Raw genomic sequence first — 19,058 nt, forward strand, 5'->3', positions numbered from 1 at the left:
GTAAGTACAAAAATATTTATTGATAAAAAATAAACCTGTACTTCAGCAACTTGTTGAAAGTTCTAGGAGCTCTTCTGTTGTTCCTGTGTCACTAAATTAAGCCCTTGATTTTTCACATTTAAGGAGGGAAAGAAAAATGCTAAGCATGTCAGTTGAAGCCATTTTTTTCCCCAGTGACAATCACATTGTTGATCTTGTGCATAAAAAATATTCGAGGAGCTATTCAGTGTAGTCTTTGGGTCTGAGAGAGCTTTCTGTGGACTGCTGCACTGAGGGGGATGTGCTGTCTCCATCCAACACCTTTGGGTTTTGTGGGCTGCTGTGAAAGAAAGAGAAGAAAATACCTTATTTCAGTTTAAATACCACCATTCAAGGATGCAACCATTATGTGAAATGTTTTGAGAATGAATGCAGATTTCCTTATGAACTCTAAAGCGACAGTGAAGATACGGTGTTTTACAAATCAGTATTCTGTATCAAAAAGAGTACTTCCTGTATCTTAATCATACTTGCTTACTTTTAAGTGGACAACTACAGTCCCACCTCATGACAAAGTGAAGGAAAGGGAAAGTAAAGTGGCCTCCATAGTAAATTTTAATATTCATTTGGAGAGTTATGTTCAGCTGCACATTTGCTGTTGTTTTATTGTATTTATTAATAAACTGGCATATAAAAGTCAAAGAGTCTCCTGATTAGTGTCTAAAATCATGATGGGTTTCTTCAAATAGGAATATATAGTTATAACCATCCTATCTAGAAGGTTCCTCTAAATGTGCTCATCAATAGTATACTTTGTATAAATACTTAGTATGTAAGATACGCATGTGTTCTCATTCAGAGCATCCAAAATCTATACAGGCTTTTGGATTTTAAGAGCCCTTACCTTTGAATATTCTTAATTTGATGTCTCATCTCTCAACTGTACTATTTCCCTCTCTAATAATCAAATTCTTTTTTATTTTTTGCTTTGAGACAATATTAAAGGCAGAAACCTCTGACTCTCCTCCTTTTTGGGCCCCCACTCCTCTTCCCCTTGAGTTTTAGGGAACTGATTTCAAGCACCAATCTTAGAGTAGGGCCAGCTCCCCTTCTCCAGCCTCTTCTCTTACACTCCCTCACAGCAGAAGAGTTAAGAAATGAAGTGTTTTGATTTAAAAACCACCTGCTCCCGGGGCTGGCCCCGTGGCCGAGTGGTTAGGTTCCTGCGCTCCGCTGTAGGCGGCCCAATGTTTCGTTGGTTCGGGTCCTGGGCGCGGACATGATACTGCTCATCAGGGCCACGCTGGGGCAGTGTCCCACATACCACAACTGGGGGGACCCACAACGAAGAGTGTACAGCTGTGTACTGGGGGCTTTGGGGAGAAAAAAGGAAATAAAATCTTTAAAAAAAAAAAAAACCACCTGCTCCTGCTGTTAAATGAACTGAAGAGAGATGCCAGAATTTTAAGCAAAATGGAGGAAAAAATAGACTGAAAAAAGTCACATTTAGTAAATACTTATAACCTACAACCGTTTCAAGCTTTCTGTTTTTTCCATACCTTTGTATTAAAAACGAGATTTATTCTCAACTTCCAAGGTCTGTGCTTCACTTTCTTTGCAGTAACTTTCTGCCCCAACCGTATCCATAATATTGCTTCCACAATTCTGTGTATTATAGCCACTATCCATCTGCGAGGAATGAGGAGGAAAAAAACACACCAAGGTAACACTGTAACTCAGCCACAAAATTTACTTTGAGTAACTTGTATGTTTAAATTTATTTTAAAATATTTATAAAATTATATACTTACATAAAATATACAATTGATGTAATTATATATAAAATATTTAAAAGTATTTTAGTGAATCACTATATACTGTCATTCACCACTGAACAATACAATGTATTATTTAATATTGCTCATATTGAATGAAATATAAAGCTAATATATAACCATAAAAGGTAGTTCTACATAGAACTGGTTGTTTTTCAAAGTAGTCACTGTATTGTACAGTTCCTTCTAATAAAATATATCCTGTAATTTCCTTTAGAATCAATGAACAAGCCACCAAGAACATGTTTTCCTGTTACTTTGTGAGCACACCCAGTAGATGAAAGTGAAGATTACAACCAACTTCACCTTCCAACACATATACCAAGCTTGTCTGTAAATGGCTTGGTTGAATCTCTAAACAAAATTTACCTAAAAAGCATGCTACCTTTAAGAATATTCAAGGTAATACACATTTTTTAAAAGGTAGGTTACATTATACTCACATGCACTGCTGAAATAATAATCATAAGCTTCAAAATAGTTCTACATTAATATATAACGGCTCTAGATGTTAGTTCAACTTTTCATTTTAATTAGAATTGTAGCATTCTAGGACACATTGTTACGGCCAAAAAGAGCAAAAGAAAAAGGATTCTAGCAAACTTCAGTTTTGGTACATATATGATAAATATCTGAGTGACTAAAGTGCCAGGCCCTGTATAGCACTTTATATAATACCATTCTTCTTTTCTCCTTACAACACTATTCACTTGACAGATGAGGAGGCTAGGGCTGAGAATGGTTAACTTTCAGTGTCAGACAAAATGAGGTGATGAAGAGCTGAGGCTCCAAAACGCCGTCCACGACGCACACCGCATTCACCCGCACAGTGCCGAGCACCAAACACAAAGTCCCACAAGGGGCCACCTTGCGGTTAAGCCCTTTTCTGCAAATTAGGCACGGAGAGAAGAGAGAAGACTCTAGTTTTGCACCCCCCAGTCCCCACAAACATTAGAATAGCCTAGAAAGTGCATTCTATCATAATCTTAAGAAAAATGTTACCAGTTTTCAGGGATGGATGCCTATTGTTCAGTACTGGGAGTCACATCCCATTTGAACGAAAGCCCCTTTTGACGTGTAAAAAACAATCTTACATTACATCCCAGGGGAAAGACCTCGTTCTGCTATTATTCAACAGCTATTTGGTCAAAAAATGTCATTATCAGCTTGCTTCCAGAAACTGCCAATTACTCTTCCTTTTATTATTCACCAGTGCCAAAAAACTTGCTTATACAACTCAATACTAATACTTAACTGAATATGCCAAGGGAAAAGTTAATAGTACAGTAGTAAGTGAGGCACACAGGGAGTCTGTCGCCCTCTACAGGAAGAGAAGGATCAATGGGCACTCCATGAGATGGTGACTGACCACCTGGCTCTCATCTAGACCACTGCTAAAGTCAATGCCTTCTGACAACACAGATCATCTCGTTACTCCACACAGGCATCAAGGTGGCATCAGCAGCATTTTACAGCTGAGAAGGATGAGGTGCTCAAAACGATTAAAAAGTCATGCTCTATTCACTCTCAAGTGGATCTTGCCTTAGGATCTCACAGCCCATAAATAACAGAACTCTAATTCAAACTAAGTTCTGCTTGCAATGTTTATAGTCTTCCAGCTGCACTATGCTGCCTTTAAAAGGTGTCTCGACTGCCAAGCATCCTACACATTGTTACTAAATTCATTTTTCTCCTACATAAATCAGATGTGGTCTTTTTAAAACCTTCAGTGGTTCACAACTGTTGTAACTTACAAGGCATTCCCTAAAATCTGGCCTCAGCACTCCTTCCCTTGTCATTCTCACCCTCAGCATTCTCTGTCTCTCTTGCTTGCCACCTTTCACAAAGGACTCTGTCTCCCATCACTTAATGAAAACCCACTGTGTTCAGGACAGTTTCCTCGCATTAATCACAATGATCATACTTTTATCCTATAATCCCATTATTATCTCCATTTTAAATAAGAGGGAATGAGCTCAAAGAAGTTTTCACTTTCTGAAATTTATAAAACTAACAGAGCTGGGAAATAAACAAATCTGCCATTTTGCTTTTCCAAGCCCATGTTCTTTAAAGCCGTGCTAGCCCCCTGCTACAAATATGTGCACCCACGCCCATCCTGGCCCCCTGCCCTCCTATAAGAGCAGAGGGGTTATTACTGCTAATCCTCCTAGCAGAGCTCTAGAATCTATCCCATCTTGTGTGCCTCAGTTCCCTCATGAATAAAACGAATCACCATTTTATAGATGGGATCTATTGCACTGCCGGAAGGTATCATAAGGATCAGATTCTGACTGTAAAATACATGGCCTGCTCTTTAATACTCAAAAGGAGACATACCTGATACCTATTATTAATAATTATCCTGCCTGGGCCGGCCCCGTGGCAGAGTGGTTAAGTTCGCACACTCCACTGCGGCGGCCCAGGGTTTCCTGGTTCGGATCCTGGGTGCAGACATGGCACCGCTTGTCAGGCCATGCTGAGGTGGCATCCCACATGCTACAAGTAGAAGGACCCAAAACTAAAATATACAACTATGTACTGGGGGGATTTGGGGAGGAAAAGCAGGAAAAAAAAAAAGATTGGCAACGCTTGTTAGCTCAGGTGCCAATCTTTAAAAAAAAAAAAATTATCCTGCCTGATTTCTAGTTTTCTTCTTTTTACTCTTCTCCCTCTCTTCTTCATTTAAATATGCTAGTTTCTCCCATTAAAATAAAAATAAAGTAAAAAAGAAAACCACAAAAAGATCTTGGACTTCAATGTTCTCCTCCAGTTATCAACATCTTTCCCTTCACAACGAAGATTCTTCAAAGAGTTATCCACACTATCTTTTCATTACTGCACCTTCTTTACCTTCCTTCCATTCACTTCTCACCTCCCCACCTTAAGGCTGCTAACTCACCAAATTACTTCTGTTACTAATCCAACAGCCACTTTTCAAGCCCTATATCCCTCGCTCTTATTTTGACAGTACTAACGATTCTTTCCTCTTAAGACAGTCCGTGACACCATGCTGTCCTACCATCCCTCTCCCTTCTGGCTGGTCCTTCTCAGTCTCCTTCAGGGGTTCTGCTTCCTTTACCCACCCCCTCAATTTTTCCTCAGGGTTCCAAATGTTGCCCTACTCTTCTCACTTTATACAGTCCTTCTTGAACTCATCTATGCACTCATTCTGCTTTCATTCTACAAATAGTTAATGAGTACCAGGTTTTAAAATAAACTCTGGGATGAACAAAAACATATATGATTGCTGGATTAATGGTCAGATTGGAAAGAATGGAAAATGTACGTGGAATTATGAAACCATAATGAGATCCTGCTTGGCCAGTGTGATCAGGGAAGGCTCCTTTGAGGACATGACCCTTAAGTTGTGAGCTAAAAAATAAACAGGAGTTAACTCGGCAAAGTGGGAAAGGAAGGAATTCTACACAGTGTATGCAAAGGCTATTTGACAAGAGGGCATATGGTTATTCAAAACTCTAGAAAGCCAATGTGACAGAAACAAAGAGGATGAAGGGAAATAAAATGAGGCTGGAGAGTAAGACAAAGGCCAGACCAGGCTATAGATTTTTAAATTAACACCAAAAACAAAGACGAAACAAACAAAGTTTAGAAATTAAAGATGAGATGTAGAAACAAAAATCCAAAGAAGGATTATTATATAAAGTCGAGGAAATTTCCCAAAAACTAGGACAAAAAGGAGATGAAAAATATACTGAAAAGATTTTTAAAAACTGGAGAATCAAAAAGAGTTCAGTGACAACGGTGAAAATGACAGAGGAGAAAACTAAGATATTATTCAAGGAAAGATTCAAGAAGTGAAGGGCAGGAGTTTACAGATCATCAGGGCCCACTGAGTGCCCAGCACAAATAATGACAAGAATTCAAAGAATCCACACCAAAGAATCACTGAAGTTTCTGAACACTGGGGACAAAGAAAAGACCCTCTACTCCAGAAAGGGGGTAAAAAGAGATCATATACAAAAGATTGAGTATTTAAATGGTTTCATCTCTCTCACCAGCAAACTGGAACAGAATCAATGAAGCAACGCCTTCAAGCTCTGAAAGACAACTATTTCCAAACTCTCAAATGTGAGAATAAAGAACACATGCTCGGACGTGCAGTATCTTGAAAAATGTACTCCTCCTCAGAAAACTACCAGAAAACGTGTTCCAGTAAAAGTGAGAAGTAAACCAGGAAAGAGAAGAATGGAATATAGAAAACACGATAGAGAACACAGGAGAGATTAAGGGAGTTCCCAGGATGAACGTAAAAGAATATTCCAGGACGACAGCTGTGCACCACACGTGGAGGCCAACCATCCATAATAAAGCAAGCTAAAAGGCCCTGGGAAAACACGGCTGTCTTCAAATGTTTGAAAGCTACTTCTGTGGTAGGAAAACAAGAATGGATGAAACATTTTTAAGCTACAAAATGCCCTGCAAAAGGTGGGCATTATTATGCTGTGGCCTAAAGGGTAAAATTGAGACCGATGAGTAGATATCACAAACAGACCCATATTTTAACACAATATAAGGAAGAGGCTTGTAATGGTAAGAGAAGTCTGAAAACGGATTGGAACATTCCTAGAGGTATGCAAGCACAGAGAGGATGACAATTTAGTAGTGATAAAGGCCTCTGATGGGTGTCGGATTGGATGATTAAGGTGTATTTCAACAAGACTATCTTATGATTCTTCTATAAATGTTTTGAAAAAAGAAAGTGAGAAAAAGAAGTAAATACCTTTAAGCCTAAGTTTATTTTTCCAAGGTTAAGTACTTTTTCTACTTATGTGTCCAATTTTAGAGGCTAAAACATGTAAAAGTGATTCTAGTATTTTTTTTGAGCAAGGAACCTAGAAGTCAGGGTAGACAACATAGGCATAAAAATATGAGCAAAAGATTATATTTAATTTTGGGTCATTTAGAATCCCTCCATGAGTTTTATACTATAGCATGCCCCAACTGACAGCACTATAGTATTATAGAGTTGTTGTGAGACTTTAATTAATTAATACACACAAAGTGGTTAGAAGACAGCCTGGCACACTGAAACACTGTGAAAGTATCAGCTGTTACTATGAGTCAGTATAAACTCTACAGCCAGACTGCCAGGATTCAAATCTTGGCTCCACCACTTACTAGCTATATAAGCTTTAGGCAATTGACTTAACCTCTCCGACCCTCAGTTTCCCATAAAGTGGAGATAACAGTACACCTATTTCACAGGACTGTTGTGAAGATTAAACTTTCCACATGTAATGTACTCAGAATAGTCCCTGGCATATAATAAGAGCTATGTAAGTGTTAGAGATTGTTACCATGAAACGGCAGGTAAGAATTGCCTTTCTGACTATTTTGAAGTTCTTTCAAAATTCTCAGCTCAAAGAATACCGCAATTCATAGAACAAATGTCTTTCTGAAAGTACATGCTGGCTATGAAGCGCATTTGTCAAATGAATTATGCTTTCTTATTGCCAGATACTGCAAAATGGGAAATGTACGATTACATGAAAAATGTTGGTTATAAATCACATTTTCTAAAAGAAAACTACAAAAAATATACACATAAAAGGGCTCTAAACTGTTTTTTCTCCCTAAATCATATAAAGGAAAAACAAAAACTACTGTATTTTTAAAATACAAATACTATACCAGAAATTGACTTCCTTTGGCACTAGATCCACATGAAAGAGAGATGAATCCTGAGAAGCTGCCTGACTCTAGGCAGTCTGTATAAACAGAGCAGCTCGATTTCTTTTCTGCTCTCATCTTTTCCTACTCCAAATAAACATCAGTTAATGAGAATATTACATATACATCATCAGTCCAAACTAAAAGAAACTATCCCTCATGGTATCACCTAGTATTGCTATTTTTAAAAAAAAATTATATAATGCTATAGTCTGCACATTTAACCCATTTTCTTTGTTACTGTAATCTTAGAACAGACAGGATAAAGAATACCAAGAGAACAAAGTAAAGGACTACAGAATATTAAAATACCTTACCTGAATGTTACTGCTTTCACAAGGAATGACACTACTTTCTGCAAGAGGTGACATGCACATATGAGAGTTTTCAATGCTGAAGGCAATCCCACTCACAAAATCAGCCACGGGTAAGCTCCCATTGTCAACCGGCTCCTTAATCCAGGTGTTCTGGTCTGCTATCTCTACAGGATCAACCATATCCACAGTGTTATTCTCCTTTTCACTTTCAACATCCTGCAGCAGTGCTAATTCCTTCTCAGAAGCACTGGACTGATTCTGTGTAATGGACATGGCAGTCACCAGTAAACGTGGGCCGCGTGAAGAAGCGTCATTACTCAGCTGCCGCAGGTGTACTGCAGCAGTGTCCATGGCTGGTGAGGAGGCATCTGTGGAAGGAAGACTCCCTTTATCTTCTTCATCTTCACTGTGAGCCTCAAGAGGAAAAGGAATCCGAATCAGTGAGGTCCGATACTGAGTACCACCTCTACACATCTCCAGTCGCATAGGAGACCAATTTTTAATTGGTGAGCAGCCATCTATATAAGGACTTCTGATACACGGATTAGGAATTCCATTAGAATTTCTTCCAGATGAAGCCTCGGGAGAATGAACAGTAAACTTCCTTTGTTCTAAAAGATTGGAAAAGAAAAATTACATCACAAAAACATGAAAATGGAAAATGAAAAGCCATTACTAAACGGTAATCATCACGTTTCATGACAGAAAAACTGGCTTTCTATAACACTTTTGTTGTTTTCTAATGTGAAATTTTGGTGTTAAAAACAATAGCACAAACGAATGCGGCTCAATAAGCAGGATGAGGCTCTTCAAAAAGAATTCCTCTGGCACCTTCCCTTTTTTAATTAAACAAAATATTTTATTCCCTGAGAATTATTTCCTCATAAGCACACTGCTACTTCAACAAAACTGTTCATACACAAGATACCAGACAAACCAGCTGACAGCTACAGTGTAACAGCAGTACCTGGCAGATGAAATATATAATAATCTATTCGTGTTTATGCACAATACCATAAGCAACATTACAAGGCAAACAAACTAAAATAATGTTTGCAATAATAAAGAGTGTAACAATGATAATCAAAATGCTTTAAATTTTTTTTTAATTAAAAAAAATTTAACAGTTTTTATAACAATTAGCTTAAAAAAACCAAAGTTATAAAATAAGGGCAAAAGTACATAAACAATCCTCTCAACGGTAAATAAACATATGAAGTGTTCAGCCACACAAATAATAAAAAATATGGAAGTTAAAGCAATGAGAGATAATTTGTTTAACAAAAACACTTAAGTCTGAGCTAATAATTCTGCCCTGCCTCCCCTCAGCAAAAAAAAAAATGACGAGTAAACATTCGGCAAGAGTTCATCACAATAATCAGATACAGAAATTAAAGCAGTAGGAGACCTTTGTGTAGTGTGCCAAATTAACAAACATCAAAAAGAATGGTAAGACCAGTGCTTCTGGATAGGACAAAACTGTCTTTCTTACACATTATTGATGAAAATTCCAATTGTTGCAAACTTCTATGAAGAAAATTTGACAAAATTCCTAAAGGGTATTAAAAACATTCTCCCCGGGCCAGCCTGGTGGCGCAGCGGTTAAGTGCCCACTTTCCGCTTCTGCGGCCGGGGTTCACCGGTTCGGATCCTGGGTGTGGACATGGCATCGCTTGGCCCACCATGCTATGGCAGGCGTCCCACATATAAAGTAGAGGAAGACGGGCACAGATGTTAGCTCAGGGCCAGTCTTCCTCAGCTAAAAGAGGAGGATTGGCAGCAGTTAGCTCAGGGCTAATCTTCCTCAAAAAAAAAAACATTCACCCCTTTTGACCAAATAATTCCACTTCTGAGAATTTTACTTAAGGAAATAAATATGTACAATACAATGTATATACCAGGATAATCATTAGTTTTGTGATAAAGGAAAATTAGAAATAATTTAAATGTTTATCAATAATTGAAAACAAATGGTACATCTGTGAAATGGAGTATTATATAGTGATTCAAAAATCATGGTTTCAGACAATAATAAATGACTTGAATAACCTATGAAAATACTCATAAAATGCTTTGTGAACAGAGCAGGATATAGAACTATACATATATATATATGTGCATGTGTGTGTGTCCACATATGTGTGGAGCTATATATACACACACAAATATAGACATACATGCATAAAGGAAAGACTAATAACAATAGTTTTCAGTTTTCAATTTTTATTTACTATATATAAGTTTATTAAATTGCGATTAATTTTCAAAAAGTGCTATAATTTTTTTCAAAGAGAAACTGACATATTGCAAAGAGGAATATGTAAATTTCCACATACTATCTTTACCTTAAAAACCTTACTCAAACCAATATATCTTTACAAAATATGAACATCCTATTACCAAAGTCTGAACCTATAGGTCAGAAGCCATACAAAACCAACTTATCCCTAAAATTGCCATCTTTCTTTGATTCCATTTATAAGAAGGTTTGATAGAAATACTGCTAATCAAATGACCCGTATTTAACACTAAAGTAGAACTTTGCTGAAAATTGCAGTCTTGGAAGGTAAATTCAAGGTATATGTTAAAAAACAAGCTAGAAAGAGCCTCGTTAATAAGAAGTACTGACAGGATAGAAATTTAAAGTTGGCATTTTATTGAGAGACATACCTGCGAGTGGTGTCTTTCCTATCTGAAATGCAACTGGTGAGAAAGGGGGTGAAGAGACAGGTGAAGGAGGACTGGTTATGCTTCCCAGACTGTACTTCTTTGCACTACCCTGAATAGGGCTGGAAGAAAACTGCCCCTATAACAAAAATAGATAAAATTATATGGTTCTCTCCCTCCACTCTGTTAGACCACATGCCATTTGTCTTCATCTTTGCAACACATTCATAAACTAGGTTGTACAAACTTTGGTCATTCACCAAAACCAAGATGCTACCTCCGCCTTTTGGCAAAAGGCATGATGCCAAAAGGCAAGCCATCTTGTAACAAGGACAGTGAAAAAGATTGTTACAAAATTCTGAAATAGAATATATTAGTCAAGATAAAATACAAATGCACTGTGTTTACACAAACCCTTACAACACTTCATACTAAGTGGCTGTTTACAAAAAATTTCAAATTAAGTTACTCCATTAATGCCATAGATCTAGTTGTTTTACTGAAAATCTTACATACTTCAGTAAACAAGTTACAACTGAAATTCCTGGAGACTCATGATAAAGTGGGTCATCCTTTATAGCTCTAAACACAAAATTGGAGAGGCTGACCAAAAACATTCTTATGACTAAGGACAAAATGTGAACTATGCTAATCTGTACGAAATATAAAACCCAAAATACAATTATTCCTCTTGAATACAATATGGGCATCTAGGTCCAAGTATGTCTATAGCAAAACAACCAGCCATTTTTAGCACACCTCTTACCGAGCTCGGTGTCTGCACAGGGCTCCTACACCGTACAGGAGATAAATCTATTGAATAAAAAACCTCGAGTGATGCTTGAGCACCGTTGTGAGCACTTCTCGGAGAAGCTGGAGGTAAGGAGTCAGAGATACTTCCATTCCCATCTAAAAATAGCTTTCTTCTGAGGGATGAAGAACTAAGGTTTCCAGGAGATTGATCTGCAAATTCATCAGCTCTAAAATAGTCACCTGCATTTAATGTTAACAGAATAAAAGACAAAGCTAGTCATTTTGAAGAGCAATAATATTTCAGTTATCTGATGTTTAAAAACCAGCATGTACTATACGTTTGAATTGTTTTCAAAAAAGGCAAAGTGTAACGGCATATGTGATGTTTTAAATCTGAAATTATTCCTTCTTTTTTGAGTGCTTCGTTAATAGTATAGGTAAGACCAGTAAGATGTCTCCAGGAATAGTTTATGTCTATAGCAAAGTTCATTATGATAAAAGGCTAATTCAGGCCATATTAAAGAAAAAGGAGAAATCTCAGGATGGCTCCCCACTTCTTTAGAAAGAGGCATTGCCACATATTCCCATTTACAAAAAGCCATCAAAACAAAACCTTTTATTTAATTTATTAAAGGTTTAAATGGATACAATACTTACCTAATATATTTTCTAAATTAAAATCCACAGGAAGAGACAGCAATGTCTGACAAGCAGCTGGAGGCAAGCAGATAAATAAATACAAACACGGATAAATCAATGTGAGCACATTACATGCAATTTAGCATGTGCTTCCCAATCAACCGTCTCCCCATGATGTTCCAGCCACGCTGAATTATTTCATTTATGCATTCTATTATATAACATGCCACCTTCCAATAGATGGTTTCCCACACTGTCTAGCACTGATGTAAACCTGTTAATGATAAAAGTTAACTCCTGGTTGTGCTGTTGGCACTTGAATCAAAAAAGGAGTCAGCAATCTATATTTGGGGATAGATTTTCCAATATTAACAAATTTTCAAAAGAATGCTTTCCAAAACCAGAGATCGATGCACATGCGTTGAACAAGAAAACATACTGCTGTTCCTAAAACACGGCTGTACGCATCTACTCTAATTGCTTCTAAACATCAGCTCTCATATAGCTCATTCATAAAATGTAAACACAATTCCAGTGTAAAGTGTTATCACATGAACAGAATTTAAAATCAAACGCAGCTTAATATGGAACATAGTTCTCAGATTATATACATACTCACCATTGCTTTTCTCAGAATGGATAGTCAGCTTTCCTCCAATTGGAGATTCATTATTTATGTCAATACCTGTAAAACATTTTGCGTGAAAAATCTTACATTATATATTCTTCATTTATTTTAGGGTTACTTTTTCCAGAGTAAAAAAGTGAACAAAGTGGAAACTTTCATTTCATAACATCAAAAAAGCAAATGTCTACATATACAGGTAGATAATTTGGCATGTTACTATTAAGTTTATTTTTAACTTTAAGGGAGCACAGGGATAAAATTTGGAGGATTACCACATCAAATAGTAATATTTTTAGTAATATTTTTTAAGGAAAGCATAGTTGTTCTCCATGATGTCAACCCCAAAAGGCTAGGAATGCATGTCAGCCATCCTCAGTGGCCTCAAACAGATCCTCTTGTTGCAGAATGTTTTTCCAAAATGGGTTTAAATAAATTGTCTGAATTAAAATGCCAGATGATTTTGACGAAAGCTGCAATCTGATAAATAAAACCACGTTCAGTTTTTTTCACGACAGGAGTCAAAAATAAGGCTGTAAATAATTTTTTAAACAATGGAAAGTTAATGACTAAATATTAAGTTTCATAACTTGAAAATCACCAGATTAAAAAAACTACAACACACAATGAAAAAAATGGCTAATATAAGCAAAATAAAAGGAAAGAAAACAGAATAAAGACTGGTAACCTAACAATCCTAAATAAATGGGTGAATGAGTGAGTGGGTGAATGAGTTAAAGTCTCCCATTAAATACTATCAGAATGAGTAAAAAAGCAAAACTCTAGATTCAAATGCCTTCTTTGCTGAAGGCTGCACGACCTTCTACAAAGCAAACGTAAGCAAGGCACTCGGCTGCCGAAACCCTATAATGTCCTTGGTCCATAGGCTGCAGTCCAAACACCTTCAGGGCCAGAAAGCCCTTCAAAAACCTTGTCTCTGTCTCTAGCACAGTTGTCTCCAACTAAACACTACTATTTGAGTACCTCAAAAGAGGCAAGTTGAGCCAGCCCTGACAGTCTATTGCTTAAAGTTTGGCACGCTCTGCTTTGGAGGTCGGGGTTCACTTCCCGGTCCCAGAACCAAACCACTGGCCTGTCAGTTGCCATGCTGTGGCAGTGGCTCACACAGAACTAGAAGGATTTATAATTAGGATATACAACCATGCACTGGGGCTTTGGGGAGAAAAACAAAACAAAACAGGTTTTCTGTCTGACCTCTAGGTATTTCTCACAGTCTTTCCTCTCTGACTTTTCTCCCCCATTCCCCAAGTCTGGCTAACTCAAGTCTCAGCTTAAATTGTGTCTTCTCCCAGGCATGCCTTTCCTGACCTCCTTACATCAGACAGACATCTACAGCAGCATTACTGCAACACTCTTCAAGTGTACTGCAAATGTTTTGTTGGTTGTTTCCTCTAGAAGGACTTCTTAAGTAAGTTTAAGACCACAATCGAATGAAGAAAAAAAATGGATGGATCTGATTACACCAAAATAAGGATTTCTATGCAACCAAAAACATCAAGAACAAACATAACATACATATGACAGAATGGGAGATGATATTTGAAATGCTTAGAACTAATACAACTACATTATACAAGGTATCTTAGAAATTGACAGGAAAAAAAGAAGACAACTCCAATAGGAGTATGACCAATGAATTATGAATAGGCATTTTACAAGAGAGGAAATAAAAAATGTCATTAGTGTATGAGAAATGAAAATTAAAACAATTCATTTAGAATGTAAAACAACCCATTAGAAAGGCAAAAATTTGAGAGCTGAATAATGTCAAGTGTTGGCAGGGATGTCAGGACATAGGAACCCTAGGCACTGTTGGTGGCCATGGAAACTGTGTAGCCATTCTGGAGAGCAGTCTGGCACTGCGTAGTCAAATCAAATAAAAACATAGCCTATAACTCAGAAATTCTCAGCCTATGTGTATATTCCAAAGAAATTCTCACTCAAGTCCTAAACAAAAACACACGAGGATATTCATGAAAGTACTTAGCTGCATAAATACCAGTAGAAGTTGACAGCATAAGCCGATGTGTATGAACAAAATCATTTTTCCTACTGACTCACCACTTCCTTTGTTAATTGTAAAGTAAATAATACTGAGCACTTACTATGTGCTAGGTACATAATCTTGTAGGTATTATCTCATTTAAATCTCATAATAACCATCATTTTATAATAAGGAAACTGAGGCACAGAAAAACTAAGTTACTCCCCTAAAGTCACAAACCTAGTAAGCTATACTGGGCATTCAAACCCAGACAATATTACCCTAGAGTAAGGGTCAGCAAATGATAGCCCACGGGACAAATCTGGCTTGTTGCCCATATTTGTAAATAAAGTTTACTGGAACACATCCACACTCGGTCATTATGTATCATCAGTCGCTGCTTTTGTGCTACAGCAGTAGAGTTGGATGGTTGTAGCAGAAACGATGTGGTCTGAAGACCCTAAAATATTTAATATTTGGTCCTTTACAGATAAAAGTTGCCAATGTCTACCTTAACATAGCATTGTCCACTAAAGCTTTTTCTGTGATGATGGAAATGTTCTATTTCTGTGCTGGCCAATATGGTTGCTACTAGTGTGGCTACTGAGTACATGAAAGGTCAATAGGGTGACCAGGGAACTAAATTTTAAATTTTAATTTACTTAAATTTAAAGAGCCACATGTGGCTAGTGGTTACCTTATGTCAAGAACTGTGAGGGGTCTGAGATTTTACCCTACTTGAAGCTAACAAGTTAGTGTGTCAATGTTCCATGGATGCTGGCTGAAGACATGAGGCTTCTGGGTGAAAGACAAAGGACTTCATTGTTCCCAGCACAGCAGGCAGCATAAGCTTCATGTTCATGTCAGTTCCCTTTGCCCCTAGTCCTGAGGAGTGAGATGAAACAGCCCAGGTGGATGAAGTGCACACAGTAGGTTTGTGTCACAGCTGAGGAACCCTCAGTTTGGAAATCCCATTCCTGCTGCAAGCAAACCTGTTGCAGAGGGAGACCTTATCATATTATATTGGAGAGCAAAACAAACCTGCCTTCTGCTTTGGAGGGACACACGATATCTTCCAAGGATGTTCACAATACAAACATCCTTGAAAACAGTTTGAAACAAAACCTGTCCATGCCACTCCTCACAAGATGTATAGAAATTCAAGACCCATGAAGAACAGTCTTCAAAGCCATATTGGAAAGCACAACTCTGGAGCCCACTCTATTAACCGCTGTACTCTGTCATCATGGGCTTGATCAGCATATCAAAGAAGCTGTAGTATTTTTAACATCTTCCTGGTCCTACATCACTTTATCTAAAACAGGATACTTAGAATATGAAATGATGTTATAAAAAAGATCACATAACAAGGTTGATTCGCGGGGCTGGCCCGGTGGCGCAGTGGTTAAGTTCGCACGTTCGGCTTCTCGGTGGCCCAGGGTTCGCCAGTTCGGATCTCGGGTGCGGACATGGCACCACTTGGCAAAAAGCCATGCTGTGGTAGGCATCCCACGTATAAAGTAGAGGAAGATGGGCACGAATGTTAGCTCAGGGTCAGTCTTCCTCAAAAAGAGCAAAAAGAGGAGGATTGGCAGTAGTTAGCTCAGGGCTAATCTTCCTCAAAAAAAAAGAAAGTTGATTCGTCTGTTCAAAAATCCAACAAGAATGTGGAGGGAAAAACTAATATCTATGAAAATGTCACCTTGGATATACCATTTCAGAGCTAGGAGGGATGTTAATACACTATCATCTGGTTCAACCTCTTTATTTTACAAATCAAAAACTGAGCCCTTAAAGAGACTGAACAACTTGATCAAGGTGATCCCTTCCTGGTTTATAGCAGCAGGAGGTCCCCAGCCCAGGTCTCCACCCACTATTGCATGCCACCCTTACTTTGTAATGGCTGAGAATATAGAATCTGAACTGAGAATGCCTAGTTGTGAATCCAGGCTCTACCACTTTTTATCATCTCTATAACTCTGGACAAGGGATCTAAGCTTTCTAAAACTCGGTTTTCTCACCTTTAAAATGAGGCCAATAACAGCATCTACTTCATTTGAGTTGTTGTAAGGAATTTCTGAAAGCACTGAATAGTGCCCTGGCACATGGAAAGTGCTCAACCCATTTTACTTATTATTGGTGTGTTTTTGATAAAGAATGGAACAAATATTCCCTCTTATACTGAGAGCATAATTAATGTACGCTACATAGAAGAGTGGGGAATCCCACTGAAATGAGAAATGCATATAAACAAGTAACATTTGAACACTTCTCACAACCCAAAGGACGGTGAAAGCAATTATAATAAAACTATTTCTTGGAGGTAGAAAAATATTTGAAAGATTACTAGCTTGCCTTTCAATTTCCTTATTAATTTTGCAGATAATCAGCTGTATTACACTGTCCCAGAAGTCATGTAAATATCCATCCTTCCTCTCTAATTTGATAAGAAGTCAGCCAATTAGCAAAAAGTAAAGCAATTTAGGATTTCATTTAAAAAATTAACCTTCAAAATCACTGCAAAAATCAGTAACAATGCAGCTCTGCATTCAATATCAACTATTTCTGCATCTATGGATCCTCTATACCCATCATTATAACTGATATTCACAATGGTCATGAAGAAAAGTTAAATTCAGAATAGAATGACCAAAAAAGGAACTTAGTATATTTTAGCCAAGTTTTGAATCCTAACTCTTAAATAGTGAAATCCTCTAGTCTCTAGAAACTTAATTTATAACAAGCTTCCTGTGAAAGCAGATACACTGACACTTCAGTATATGTTGCTTTACATTTACTGATTTTTATGATTTTTATTCATGATTTTTAATACACTCACATTTATTGGAATGATAGTCTGAAAGCTGTTTCCCTTCATGATCAGTCCAAGGAGAGGGGACGATGACATCCTTAGTAAAAAACTAGGAAAATTAAAGTCACAAAATTAGGCATAAATTCCCCCTATGAATATGAAAAAGTACCTATGTTATTTTCAAATAACCATCAAACATGTTATACACTGACTTTATAATTATATTCTAAAATTTTAATAATTAACACAAATGACCTTTTCACAAAAAGTTGAAATGGAAGAAATTTAAAGTATATCTAAAGAGAAATCTTAATACTTCAAATCAACCACTTAAATTTAAAACTTGCAAATTCTGCTAACGGCATTAACCATACAGAAAATATTTTTAATTTCTCCCTCAATTTTTCTTTGGGGGGATGACAAAAGGGAGAATGAAGAGGGAAGGAATAAATGGAGATAGGTGTATATAAGTAAGCCAGTATGAATGGTGTGCTGAAGCTGGCTTGTACTGGCTATCAAGATCTAATTGTTAAATTTTCAGGAATTTTGTGGGTGTCTGCTATTAAACAAAGCCAATATTAAAAATAAAATTATGTGAACTTACAATAAATTATATTAAAAATAAAGGTAATAAGTACTCAAATCATCACTTGCTAATTATTTTACCACATTTACCAGGATTTAGGCTGTTGAGGTTAATCACATCTTTTGTATCTGTATGGTGGGATTCCTACGTATAACGGTATAGCACTGCGCTTCTTTTCCCACTCAGTGAAGTCACATCGGTAACCTGAAACTGGTGTGGGTGGAGCATGTACACCACGGTTAGCAGCAATCGCTAAAACTCACCCTCTCCCCACAATCAGAGGGCCAGCTGTTGAACATTTACCAGCACACCACTGGCCAGTGTACTCAAATGCAGATAGAGCATTTAGATACATGCCTTTCTTCTGTCATTCCAGAAATAAAATTAATTAAGCCTAATACAGTATTTTCTCCTTTCCTCTCTGTTTTGGGGGCAACTCAAAACATTTTCTTTACATTTTGCTATACCTATGACAAAGAACTAATTTCCTTGACTAAACTACCTAAGAACACATGAGGAAATGATGTAAAAAAGGGGGGCAGGGGAGCAGAGATTGTGATATAGACAATTCTCAGAAAAAAAGGAATATAAAGGACCCATAAACTTATGATGCAATGCATAAGGTCACTCAAAACAAATACAAATCCAAATAGCAAGATGAAATTCTTAAAGTAATAAGAGTAGCACAAACTAAGAATTTTGATAATAACCAGTATTGCAGATATGAGAAAACAGCATCATAATGTGCCCAGGAGTATAAATTGGTACAACCTTTTGGGAGGGCAATACAGCCAAATCTATGACAACTGAAAACACAATTCTGACTTAGCAAGTCCATTTCAAGTACACAAAGAAATATGTACCAGTGTGTTCACTGCAGCATTATTTGTGATAGGAAAACACCAAACACAATGTAAATATCTATGAACTGGGGCTGTGTTAGGTTATGGGACATACTATGGAATGTTAAGCTATTACTAAACATCAGTAAATGCGCTGATAATAAAAATATCTAAGAAAAATTATTAAGCAAAAAAAGCAAGATGTAAAACAGTACGAGAATTGTGTAAAATATTTAAAGGATATGTGCTATTATACACATTAAATCCTTCTGAAAGTATATGTAGAAATGTAACAGTAGTTACATTT

The 19,058-nt window shown here is 37.1% G+C and overlaps 1 protein-coding gene across 2 annotated transcripts in view; it reads right to left on the bottom strand.

Moving 5' to 3' along the window:
* Positions 1–19,058, bottom strand: part of BORA (BORA aurora kinase A activator) — a 27,340-nt gene continuing 8,282 nt past the window's right edge. The window contains exons 5-12 of one of the 2 annotated variants that reach the window (XM_046664050.1): positions 17,351–17,432; positions 12,501–12,566; positions 11,900–11,956; positions 11,256–11,482; positions 10,493–10,628; positions 7,823–8,433; positions 1,539–1,668; positions 1–319 (exon numbers count right to left, since the gene is read on the bottom strand). In XM_046664050.1, the coding sequence (XP_046520006.1) occupies positions 1,546–1,668; positions 7,823–8,433; positions 10,493–10,628; positions 11,256–11,482; positions 11,900–11,956; positions 12,501–12,566; positions 17,351–17,432 (1,302 nt within the window). In that variant the 3' untranslated portion in view covers positions 1–319; positions 1,539–1,545. Of the gene's footprint in view, positions 320–1,298; positions 1,353–1,538; positions 1,669–7,822; positions 8,434–10,492; positions 10,629–11,255; positions 11,483–11,899; positions 11,957–12,500; positions 12,567–17,350; positions 17,433–19,058 lie in introns of those variants that run through there. The other variant, XM_046664051.1, reaches the window with a different exon arrangement.

Source organism: Equus quagga, chromosome 6 (assembly GCF_021613505.1).
Source record: "Equus quagga isolate Etosha38 chromosome 6, UCLA_HA_Equagga_1.0, whole genome shotgun sequence".
NCBI lineage: Eukaryota > Metazoa > Chordata > Mammalia > Perissodactyla > Equidae > Equus > Equus quagga.